The 13,552-nt window shown below is 38.1% G+C and overlaps 1 protein-coding gene across 1 annotated transcript in view; it reads right to left on the bottom strand.

Annotated features, from left to right (window-relative positions):
- Nucleotides 1–13,552, bottom strand: part of LOC107720417 (IQ domain-containing protein J) — a 164,802-nt gene that overhangs the window by 95,960 nt on the left and 55,290 nt on the right. Inside the window, exons 4-6 of the mRNA XM_016528113.1 lie at nt 11,620–11,681; nt 10,445–10,516; nt 10,118–10,253 (exon numbers count right to left, since the gene is read on the bottom strand). Coding sequence (XP_016383599.1) covers nt 10,118–10,253; nt 10,445–10,516; nt 11,620–11,681 — 270 coding nt within the window. The remainder of the gene's footprint in view (nt 1–10,117; nt 10,254–10,444; nt 10,517–11,619; nt 11,682–13,552) is intronic.

Below are 13,552 nucleotides of genomic sequence, written 5' to 3'. Positions count from 1 at the left end.
TGGGAGTCCCCAACAACAGGTTGACATGCATGCAAGGTCAAGAAACACTTTCATTGTCTTATAATATGCATTTATTTTTACCTTATTTGCTCAACAACTCCCAAACGATTCACTCAACAATTAATTTTTCCAAACCCCTCCTTTGCATGACGCTAATCTGCGGTGATTGGTCCGATGACCCAGTCTGTTGTGATTGGTCTACTGCGTGCAGCGCATGTCGGAAATGGAACGCCCATCACCATTACTGGATTACGGCTTATCAAGTGTTGGAGATTTTATATGAACAGACAACATGGCATCAATTTTACCTTATCAATTCGAGCCCGAGTCCGACGAGGAAGCGTACAGAGTTGCTGATGAACCAGAAAGTTAATCGCAAACACGATTGGAGCAGGACCTTTCTCAATGGTAAGTGTCAATATTGTTCATGGCACTTTGACGTAAAAGCGTGACAGTCGAATTAATTGACAAATTTATTTAGATGCACGTTTGGGAACTGTATCAAAATCTCACGTACTGCGAATCCCACGTTGTACGCATTTAGGTTTCTGTAGCAAGTCATCAGTAAAATGACGGGGACACAACACAAGGTTGGGGCTGTACTACTGTGGTATTGCTGTAAAAATGAACTTCAACCATTGATTCTTCACAAAAAAACAAACAAAAAAACAGATTTACCCTCACAGTGCAGAGCACAGCGTCTTATCGACATGATGCTATCCACAGGAATCTGATACAGTGTTTGAGGGAGGGGGGGGGGTTCAAGTTTTCCCGGGTCTGCCTGCACAACACGTGGGCGGGCAATATGCTAATGATTCATGTTGACATGAAACAGCTTGGGATTCATTTTAAAAATGATTCAGAATTGACTCTTTCTTTGAGAGACAATAACTTTATACATGGTGCACTTTCAGATTTAAAACTTTGCAGGATGTTTTAATTCACTTAGAGCTGTGTTACACACTGCATGAAAGGTAATTTTCAAAAATCCATAATAGGGGCACTTTAACTAATGGTTTGTATATATTTCAAATAGCTCTTGTGCCTTGTTGATGATGAGTTCAGATGTGAGTCTATAAACTTTGCCAACTCTCACACCCATAGTTTGACACTATTGGTCTTCCTGGGGGCACATCTGGAAATTTTTTGAGGAATGTAAAATCTCTTATACCTAGGTGTATCATGCCATATTGTATAATACACTTATTGTTCTGTGAGGAAACATTGTTTATACAGTCCCTCAATCTTTCATTTGATACTCTTCATAGATTCCAAAATGGGCCTTTCTAATTGCCTGTAGAACTCCTCCTGCTGAGTCACCTCCTTCACACACCATTCCCTATCTATGATAATTACCACAATCCCCTTATCTGCTAGTTTAATTAAAATAGAATCGTCTTTCCTTTAACCTATTGAGCGCCTCCCATTCTTTCTTTGGCTGATTACAGTCCTCCTCCTTCTCAGAAAATCCCTGGCAGGAAGGAAGTTTGGGTGTATTGGATGCCCCTCGATATTCCTCTGAATAAGATGAATTTGTATCTTTTGCCGTGGGAAAGGAGATGTAGGGGAGACAAAGAACTCTTTCCAGATGAGAATGATTAAGCATAGGAATATGGCAAGAAAAGGGATTAGATAGAAGGGACACGTAGTGGTTCAGGTGTAAGGACAGTAAAATGAATGTGTGGGGGTTAGAGTATGACCAAAATTGGTGCAAGAGTGACAGGGTCAAAAAGGAAAGGAATGTATTAGGAGGCTGGAAACATTCATATCAATGGATTTATATGAATGAGGAGAATCTGAATAAAATGAAGAAGGTTGGGTGATAAAATTATGTTATTATTATGGGGGTTAATTATGGGGTAATTATGAAAGAGTTGGAAGGGAGTAGCCTAGAAGCAATAGCAGTCCAGTGGGGATGAGCCTCTGGGATGGGAGTGTGGGGTTTGAGACATTACAAAAAAAGTAACTGTAGAAAGAAATATTTTGTTTCAGCATATATATTTTTACACAAACAGTTAAGGCTACAATGCGGCCATAACAATATGAGTAGATGTTTGGTCAGAAATGTAAGTTACCAGTCAGTAGTTTGCATAGTAGTTGTGAAGAAGGTGTGGTGAACAGTACATTCCAGGGTCCAGTTTATGGCGGGGCCCCTCTCAGTGGACAAAGGTTTGCTACATTTTGATTGGATCTTGGTGGACTAAGACAAACAAACTGTCCAACGCTATCAGATAAAGATGCTAGGACAATGGCCAGACACCTCTTAGAGGGCAAGAAGAAGATCTCTGGTACCAAGCCCGGGAAGGACAGGACCTCTCTTTGGTCAAAATGCTGTTTCTGCCTTTCACCCATCTAGAGATGAATTCCTAAGGTTTTGGCTTGTGACCGCCACAACAATTCCATAAAACCCATTTTCCATCATGTTTGGTCTCAATTTGTGTAGAATATTGCCAGAAAGGTATTCTGGTTGTGGTTTGGAAAGTGAGAAATGTATTGGCAAAACTTTAAAGAGGCAATAACAGATATAACAACGATATTAAGTTCTGAGTCTCAGTCCTGTAAGGGGAGAGAAGTACAGACATTTGGTCCGGCGAGAAAACCTTCACTTCAATGTACTTTCATCTGCGTGTTCCAGACTAAGGACCTTCTGCACCTACTCCAGGGCCTCCTCTCCGTGTTCCAGATTTTAGGACCCTACAGCGCTTTGTGTTCAAGTCTGTTGAAACGGATTCCTGCTCCTTTCCCCACTGCATTGTTACCAGCACAACCAGTGGAAGAAGTCACTGCTACCATGGAATCCTCTCCTGCCAGCACTCTCCGACCAGTGGACCGCCCTGGATTTCACTTTTGATCTGCTCTCTGCCTTTATGGTTACAACTGCTCACCTGCTCTGTCTCTGCTTCTGCTCGCTCATTTGGACTGTTCGTATCTTGATTGACCTCTTGGTTACAAACTCTGCCTGGCCTTGGATTCTCCTGTTTTCTTTGCCCCACTGGGGTTGATGGTTTGGGACTCAGCAGCCTGGACCTCTGGTTTTTATTTTTCATTAAATAAAACTTGTTTTTATGCATTTCTCTGCTCTTGGGTCCTCTTTCTAAAACTTCCAAGACAAGAACCTTCTGGTCTCAAAGGTGAGCAGAGCCAGGAAGTTCTAGAATTTGAAGATCATCCACAAGCCATACTCTATACAAGGATGTATGTAAGCTTATTCTAGTTCTCAGTCTTCGGTCCTTGGTTCTAGTCCGAAAAGGGCACAAAAGGATTATTCCCCTATAAGGAGTATAAACACAGTATAAGACTATAGACCAGGGATATTCAACTGGCGGCCCGTGGGCCCATTCTGGCCCGCCAATCATCTTCATCTGGCCCAAGGGAAGAGTATGTGCAGGTCGCACATATGCCTAGAAATTTTTTGCACTAATTAGTTTTTCCACAAGTTGGCAACACTGGCCCAGGCTGTTGTTTCACACAGCCAAAAAAGAAAAGGAAGAGACGCAACAACAACAATCTACCGGAGTCCGCAACATCAATAGACGGCAGCGTTGACAAGTGCTTGTGTGAGGGGGTTATGAGATATCCACAACTCTAGTTTAAGTTTGAAAGGCTGCACGTTCGGCTGTTTGCATACGCTGAGCCGCTTCAGATAGCCGACAAAAACACACTCAATTATGCCAAAACTATAAAATACACTTTATAATTTATGTGAAGATCGTTCACTTAAATTAAAAGTTATATTTTTCAGAGCCTACTAAATGTTAAAAATAATGTCTTTCAATTATACTGTAATGCTGAATTGCTATAATTAATGGTTAAAATTGAGATGAAAATGCATTTAATAGAGACATCAGTAGCAGTATTGGTATCAAAAAATACTGGCCTTTGTTAATAATAGGCTATTAGCAGCCTAAAGAGATGCCATTAAACACATATTTAAAACATACCACCTTTATGATGTTTCTGCATTAATTTGGAGGTTCAATGTGAAATTATGACAATATATTAATATGCAATGAATCATGATTAATTATAGAAAAATGATTAATTCGTTAATTTTTTAATTGACTGACAGACAGCAGTTTTTTTTAAATAGGTGTTGGTGTTGGTAATATTAGTTGATTGTACTGCTGAATATGCATTTAAATTTAATTTCTAATTTTATAGGACCCCCAGAAAGTGATCGGGATGGGCCCCTCCCCCTTGGCCCCCTTCAATTTTTCAATTCAATAAGCCGGCCCTCAAATGAAACTAATTGAATAGCCCTTCTATAGACCTTACATAGCTCCACCTCGTTTCAGTACTGTGCTCGTTGTCTTCTGTCTTCCGTTTGTATTTCCACAGCATGAATGTAAGGTTGGTCAAATTTATGAATGAACCGCATGTTTGAAAATCTTCCTGGTTTATTGACATTAGTTATGACCACCAGCCAATTACTTTTCAACAGTGATGGTTTAGAGCCACCACAAAAACAGAAGTTCAAAGACAGAATTCTAAAGATGGCTGCCCCTTAATCTTTCTTGGTAGAGAATTAAAATTGATTGAAGATTGTTCACCAAGACAGTGGATATTAAAAGCAGGGGTAAATGTGGCCAAGCACCAAATGTGGTGCTTTTGTATGTGCCTGCTAGTAGATACGACTCTTCTTCATATACACGCGATATGCGATTTTGTGTTTGCAGAACAATGGCAGTGTTTGAATTGTTTGTCTTGCTGGTGTTTGTAGGCTGTGGCTGGAAGAACAAGTTCTGATAGTCTTCTCTTTAATAATGCTGTAGGTTTATAGGCAGGAGCACAGTTTGTTTAATGTTTTTTTTTTTAATGATGATGAGTTGACAGCAACTAAACTTACTTTCAGGTTACTGAGTGCTGATTAAAAACTGGTAAAATTATATCTCCCCATCTCTGTGTGTTGCCTAAATAGAGTAAGAGAAAACCAGATATGGTTTGTTTAGTTGACATGTGGACGCTCACCATAATTGTCAATGCCGTTTATATCCCTGATTGTAGCTGGATTGGCTGATAGGCGGAACATTGACCCTGAACTCTCAGCTGATTAAAACTCAGTTGATTGAAACTCAAGAGTTCATGGTGAACACAAAGACATTCTTAACAGAACGCTGATTCCAAGAGTCACCATGGAAACAGATGCTAAGAAGAAGCGTGTCATATTACATCTTTCTTCTTTTGTTTAATGCCAATTTACAATCATAGTAGGCTGGCTTGGTGTAACTGTGGGAAAAATAATTGTACTCTTACCCTTTAGATGTGGCTGGGAAATGGAGTACGATTGATAAGCTTATATGCTTTATACTGGTGTTTTTGTAAAGTTTTGATCTGGGTTTAGTGTGAACCTTTGTGTTTTTTTTAAACATATGAAGAGTTCATTTGCAAACACCGATAAACGCCACTTTAAAAAAAAAAAAGAGCTGATCGGCATGCATTATTCTCCACATATAGCGCAATCTGAACCCTAAACACGTTTTGTCAAAAAAGCCGGTTTTGTCCACTTTCAAGGCATCGTGAGTTCACGTTTTCCTGCAGAAGCCGACAAGCGCCTTGTTGTTTTTGAACAGAAGCCGATAAATCCATTTCAGCGAATCAGCGCGCTGTATTCAGGTCAGGTGACAAGGCTACTTTCACTTTGAAAAGACGTGTTAGCTGAGAGGAGTTTCGTCAAAGCTGACTAAAAGTGATCGAGGATGGATCATTTCGACGAACTTGATGAACCTGTGATATCTTCTTCAGGGCGAAAAAGGAAAATAAAAGCTGAAACGTTTTCACGGAAGCTTGCAAAAGCAACGCGTTACAATGGTGAGGGAAAAGCTCCGTGTATTGCGTGTAATCACATCCATACAGTTTATGATCACAACAACAACAACGTTTGTCAGGCATCTACATTGTCATCTGATGAGATTGCAAAGATTAAACGAGTGTTTTTTTTTTTACTCTAAAACATGAAATGTGGAGTTATCTGCTTTTGCCAAAAAACGACTGTTGGAGTTATCTGCTTTTGCTATAAAACAAACGTTTAATATGTAAAAAAAAACATACTTTCAATGAACTTTAATTTAGTAAATTACCTGTATTTGTTTAAGTTATTATTACTTAATCAAAACAACCCAACTGCAGTTTGATTGATATTACTTGGAATGCGCAGTAGAAAAAAAAAGTGATTTCTGAAAAAATAATAAAAATGCAAATGAACTCTTCATATTTTTCCTTTATTTTTTTTTTATTGTTTTGAAGGGGGAATTTGTACTCGCAACCCAATTGTGAATGATTACAATCAACCTGGAATAAAAAGATTATTCTTTAGGTCTATCATGAGAACTCTTGGAAGATTTTAGCATAGTAATGGATATGACAATGTTAATGTATTTGGTCTCGGCGGAATAGATCTGCTACGCTGCTGCTGAATTGCTGCTGCTGTTGGTTATTGCTGTATTTGTAGTTTATTGCTGCTGCTGCAAGCAAGTACAGGAACTTGCTACTGCCAAAACATAAGCTGATATGGTGCTGTGAGTATTTAAGACATTCTGCTGCTGCACAAATAACATATAAAATAACCCGTAGCAGATCTATACAGGTGGAGCTGGGGAAGGTGGAGGGTTTCAGAGGAACTCTGAAAGCACGCTGCAAAGCTCAATCGAATGCTAATCAGCCATTAGAATGTAAAGCCACATAAATGTAAAGCAGCAAGCTCATTGGCTGCGTATGCAATGGTAACCAATCAGCTTGTGGCAAGTCCTTAAGAATATCATCAGTTACGTTAAGGACCCATCAGCCTGCGCTATCTAGAGTTTCATGACAGAACTTGGTATTTATGATAATTACATCTCAATAATATTCATTAATTTGGATAGCTGTGAGGGACACCTCTATACAATTTAGGATCTCATACTGAAATTGGAGTGGTGAGGTTGTTTAACAGCACCCCTTAACTATTAGTTTTATTTTATTTTTTTTGGTGAATGGCACAACTAATGTCACTAGTAACTGACAGATATCATACAGATAAATGTATGGTGAGTGATCACATCGGTCTCTGTGTAAACATCCCAATCTTTTTAGCCAATCTTGAACACTCTCTGTTGTTAGTTTATGTCTGTAGTAAGGTGATGTTTTGGAGGGAGGGCATGTGGATGGTCTAATTCAGTGGCTAAAACTAATGTCCTGTAACTCCTCCCACCAAATCTGATCCTTTCTTTAAAAACTGCCAACTGTGATTCATACTGTTGTATTGCACAATAAACAAAAAGCTATTACAGTTGCCATTATAAATTAGCATGCACATTTTACAGTAGCAGTGCTGTTTCCATGCAAAAAGGTAATCCTGACCACGTCTGTTTGTGCTCAACAGAGCTAAGTCATACAAAATCCATATCTGAAGTGTTTCAGTGTGCTTCTGCCGGACCACACCCATACACTGAGATGCTTTGTTTTCACCTCACACTGAGTTATTGGGTTGAAATGATGTCATTACACCAAATGAACGCACTGCATCATAATTGCTTTCCAATAATTAATGATCACGAACTCTGATCAGTCATGCACAGCGTATCTTTCTGTCCTGAGGACATCTGTCTCTCCTCGTCTTCCTCTGCGCTGCAGGATGCGTGATGAATCAGTAATGGTTGTTTTATTCCCAGCGGCTCTGAACAGACAATCACGCTCATGGCTCTAATGAAAAGAGCCCCGGTCATAATCATATCAATCAACCTTTAATATCGGCCACGTCCCCAACCACACACCAGTGACCAATGAGAGCGAGATCAGATCGATACGCTTCACGGTGGGCCACGGACACATACTGCTGCTGCAAAGACACGCAAGGCCTCATTCTGATGCATTCTACAGTCTCTAAATATTTAATGTGAGTGTCATGAAATGAAAAGACTGAGCAAGAGAAAGAGACAGAGGTGCCTTTATCTGTTCTCGTCTGCTGCTTTAACACTAGGACAACAGAATACAATTATACCACGTGAGAAATAGACTGAGTGAGACACAGTAATTTTCTTTGTGACATAAAGATATTAACTAGCCAATGTTTACATCCTTAAACATGTAGTGGATTCACTATGCTCTACCGACAGGGAGACATTTACGTTTAACGTGGTTAAACAAGAGGATGTTACTATAAAACAAATTAACCACATTTAGAAATACATTTTAAAACATAGATTTTTTTTTTTTTTTGCAGACTCCCAGCAGTATGTTCATGGACTTGAGATAAGTGATGATGATGATGATGATGATGATGATGGGAAGATTGGCATTATGGGAGTTATAGCCCCATACTGACCTCTAGTGGAATCATTACAACTTTACATTAGCCCAACTTAGACTCACATCTCCAGGGGTGTAAAATACTTGAGTAATTTTACTTGATTACTGTACTTAAGTATTATTTTGGGGTATCTGTACTTTATTCAAGTACAATTTAAACTCACTACTTGTACTTTTACTTTTAAAAACAGTACTTTTTACTCCTCACAATTTTATTTCAACTTGAAAAGTACTCATTACATTTTTGCTATTTAAATTATCATCACTGATTTTATTTGCATTCAGCCAATATATTACAGAGTTTCAATTATCAGATTTGATAATTCATGTTGTGGTGGGAATGACTCCTTTTTTAAAATAAAATATAACAAATCGTAATGATGTAATTGTACATCATGTGTAGTGATGCTCTTTTTATGGAGTGCATCCATAATGCTATATTGAGTAACAGTTAGGACTGTCAATTAATTATTTTTTTAATCTAAATAATTACATGCTTTGTTCATTAATTAATCTAATTAGTCGCAAATAATTTTATATCAGTATTTACTGAGAAAAAAATCTAAATGCACCAAATTAACAATTAAAAGATGAATTATTGTTACAGACAGGGGTGTTGAATTGACAACACAAGAAGTATGTTTTAATTCTCTGTGGCCTCTGCTTCACATCTGGCTCTTTAAAGGGATAGTCCATCCAAAAATGAAAACTCTCTCATGATTTACTCACCCTCATGCCATCCCAGATGTTTATGACTTTCTTTCTTCAGATTAATTTAAGTGTGTGCATATAATGCAAGTGTACAGGACCGCTTCAGAAACCACACAAAGTGAACACAACGGTAAAGTTTAAAATATTAGTATTTGTATGTTTTCTTACACACGCCTATCATTTCGCTTAAGAAGACATTGATTCATCGATAGGTGTTGTCTGGGTTACCGTCGTCTTCACAGTGTAATTGTGTAGTTTTTCAAGCATTATCTTTAGACGGCCTGCACACTTGCATTATATGCAGAGAGATGATTTTTCCCCTAAAACTCATAAACATATGGCATGGCACGAGGGTGTAAAGGATGGTGTATCCCTTTAAGGGCTGAATTTTTTGTGTTCCACTTTGCTGCATTTTAATTGTTATTGTTGCACTAAATGACTTGTACAATTGTGTTTTGTTTTGTTTCTCACTTTAACCAAACCTCTGCATGTCTGTCTGACAAAACATGTTATGCAGTTTAATTTTAAGCAGTTTCACTTTGCACTGAGAAGATGGTTCAACATGCTAAAATAAGAATCTCCTTTATTTATTTATTTGGAGCACTTGTACTTTTTTAATACTCAAGTAAAATTTAAAGTTGTTTTACTTTTACTCAAGTATGCTTTTGGCCAGATACAATACATTTACAATAAATAAATACATACATGCATACATACTATTTTGTCCACTAATGTTAGTTAAGGTTTCTTCCACCCAAAGTTTAGTTTCTGAGCATTTTCTACCCTCTCTCTGACATTTACTATTAAAAATGGTAGTTTGTGCTGATTCTTTAAGATTTCCATGAGTAAATATTCATCCATTATCAAGCTGCATCTACTTCCTTCGACTGGACAGACCTAGGCTGCATCCAAAATCACACACTTGCATACTATATAGTAGGCCAAAAACCATATGTGAACAGTAGCATGTCCAATATCACAGTATTCATAAAACAGTAGATGGAGAGTACCAGGAATTACTTCCGGCCAGATTCTGAAGTGCACATCTGATGGACACACAAACACCTCAAACTCCTGCATCTACACCATCAGCCTGCAGAAGAGGAAAGAGGGCGGGGCTTACAGGGGTGCTGCCATCTGATAGGGTGGTCATGCTGATGGACGTGCTCATCTTGTCTGAGGACAGAGAGGGAGGGGAGGGGCTTCTCTTCTCCAGGATATCCTGTGTCTGCAGGAAGTCTCGCCAGTCATGCTGGATGCTGACGGTTAACATGAGCAACATTGAGTTAGCTTATGCTTTATTTGCTAACACTTCATTTTACAGAGGGCTTGTAACATGTACTTGCTATTGCAATAACAGTATATTATGCATGACGATGTGATATTGATAATCACTCGTGGCAATGTGATATCTACAGTGTAAATATGATGATACTGATGACACACTCACATCAGTGCTGTGGTCTCCAGCGGATGTGTGTTCACTGTGATGTTATTCTCCACGTCTGTCGCCGTCTGATGGCTGAAACAAACACATCCACACAACACAAGCACATTCTACTATTAATATAGACTTTAAGATACTAACAACTTCTTTCACATTTGAAATGAATGTTGTTTACTTCACAGTCAAATCAACAGATGGTGGAAACCCATATTTTTCACTCTCACAGGAACACATGCAGATATCCTAATGATTTTTGGCATTAAAGAAAAATGTATAATTTTGACCCATACAATGTATTGTTGGCTATTGCTACAAATATACCCCAGCGACTTAACACTGCTTTTGTGCTCCAGGGTCACATTTATATATATACATGTGTGTTACACAAATGGAGTTCGGGAGAAGCATGCTGATTTCATCCAACCAATCACAACACTAGCCTGGAGTCTTGAGTTCCAGCTTTACATTACAGCCAGCCAGTCAAATATGTTCACCCTCACCTCTATTCATACTGAATTCACATGCCAACTCCTGAATATTAGTTATAATCATACTAGAATGAAATTATTTTGCTCTTTTGTCTTTTTGACTATTAATTCACAGCTTCTGTCTATCTGTGCTAAATGTGTTTGTAACACTTCTGCTCTGCTGCTGCAAGATTCATGCACTGGTTACTGAAATGCTTGCTACTAATGCTAATGATAACGATTATATTGTTGACTAGTTAATCATAATGCATCCCGCCTGTCATCCCAACTGGACCAGCACTATAGGATTAAGCTTCCGGGATAAACTGTTAGAAAACAGGTTTGTGATACGTGAAATGATGAAAACGGCCCTTTGAGATGAATGAAAGGGTCAACGAGAACAATATCTGTTACATTTGTGACATTTGCAGCCCCTAGAGGGAGCTCTCACATCAGTGCTGAGATGAAAGTAATGTTCATGTTCATAATAGAAGCTCCATTTTCTTGCCAGCTTCTTCTATAGTGTCACGTTTTTCTTCCTTTGCATACTATTGTTTATTTAGATCGGTCTGGATTGTGTTTGTGAATTTGAATTGTTTTACTTTCACTTGATTTCGCCTTGTACTTTGCTTTTTTTACTCAATAAATATCCATCAAATGGATCCCAACCCTGGAGTTTGTCAGATTTGGTCCTTCACACACACTACTCACTTTTGCAGTTCGTATCCCCCGTCGTTCAAACACTTTATCCTCTGGGATGTCTGGAGCTCCTCCTGAGAAACACAGACAAGAGAACAAGTGTATGAACAATAAAATCACTTCCACAGCCAGGGTCAGGAATTAAGCTAGTTCTGTTACGGCTGTCACGATCAAAGTGAATGAAACGAGTCGATTGTGGCACTGCATTTACAGTAGATCTGCTCATGCTGCATGATGAGTTCTTTCTACACGCAGTTTGCAGTCTTGAGTATTATAACCAATCACACACGCTTCTGTCGAGCTTATGAATGCAACGACCAATGCAATGTTTTGATCCGTTGCCATGGAGAACGCTGTTCAATTCCCTCATCATCATAAACGACAAAATGCAGAAAAGATGTAAGTAAGAGACTGATTTAGCAGCTTCAGTGATTATAATGGGAGTTTTGTGAAAATTAACTTACATTAGACTGAAGTCACGGAACGATTCAATGTTCTTTGCTCGCTTTTTTAACATAATCTATTCACAGTCTCAAACGGTTTTGTTTTCCATGCTACTGAAATAACCAGTGTGAAGTCTTGATTTCTAATCCGTAAAAAAAGCAATAAATATATTCAGAAATTATTCTTAGCCTAAGCAATCGTTTTTTCTGTAGCCAGAATATGATGTCCTTTTTCCCCATGAAAAACTTTTTATTATTAATCGACATTATTTCATGATACTGCAGATTCACCCTCTATTGAGTTGCTTTCTTTTCCATTTATAGGCTACATTATGTAATTTTATGTGTAAATATGTGCACATGAACAGCACTAAACAGTCTGTGTGAATAAACATAAATGCATTTAAGATGCAGCTTTTGCATTGTAAAGAAGGCTTTTGTTGATGTTGAAGAAAATGTGATTGGTAACAGTATATAGAACTATGATTGATTAAATGTAAGTATTTGACATAAAAACAACAACACGCATTCAATATGGTATTTATAAAAATTGCCCTTACAAAGGTGAAAAGTCCCTCAGGAAATCAATTCCAGAGGGCAGACACTGCCCTTTAATGGAAAGTTCATCTCTGACCCTGCCTATGTTGCTCAGGAGCAACTCAAGAACATCCAGCACACCCTGTATTAAGAGAAGCACAGACTCACAGAAGCACGTTAACATAAACAATACCAGACAAACACTGGAAACTGAGGGCTTAAATAGACAGACGCCAAAACAGACTCCACGTGACAGCTCAGATGAACAGCATTCTGCATTGTTTTCCCTCCTGAAGTAATGAAGGGAATCAGTTAAGAGCACAAACATGCAAACACTGAACACTATTTGCGTGACACAACTCTCCAGCTTGCCACAATCTGTCATACTTTACTGAGCCTAGAGCATCATTCAGACACGATCGCCTCAATGTGCTCTAGACTTCATCTCATGTTCACGACGTGCCATTTGGTAAATTACTGCTGTACACAAATATCTATTTTACACACTATAATTCTGTTTACCGCCTCACAGTAATAGCACACAGGCAAATAGTGCTGAGTTCTGTCAATAAGGCCCAATCTATAATGAGCCTAATATAAATGAGACGTGTTGTTTAAAAAAAAAATCTAATAAACTAATCTAATAAATAAATAAATATATAAAAACTAGTTTTATTCACCAAGGATGCATTAAATTATTAAAAGATTTTTATTTATAATAATAATAATAATATATTAATTAAAAAAGCCCAAATATTATCAAACCAACAATTTTGCCTTCCTGCTTAATCAAAAATTGTCATGAAAAATAATTTGAAGACAATTTCACCAACTATGTGTGCATTTTATATGCGTATGAAAATATGTCGTTATAGCTTTGCATTATTATGCAAATTTCAAACTCAAATCAACTTGTGTTAGAGTGTCGAATGCCTCGTGTGTGTGTGTGTGTGTGTGTGTGTGTG

This window comes from Sinocyclocheilus rhinocerous, unplaced genomic scaffold, assembly GCF_001515625.1.
Source record: "Sinocyclocheilus rhinocerous isolate Xijiao unplaced genomic scaffold, SAMN03320098_v1.1 scaffold601, whole genome shotgun sequence".
NCBI lineage: Eukaryota > Metazoa > Chordata > Actinopteri > Cypriniformes > Cyprinidae > Sinocyclocheilus > Sinocyclocheilus rhinocerous.
This window is presented reverse-complemented; position numbering and strand designations above follow the sequence as displayed.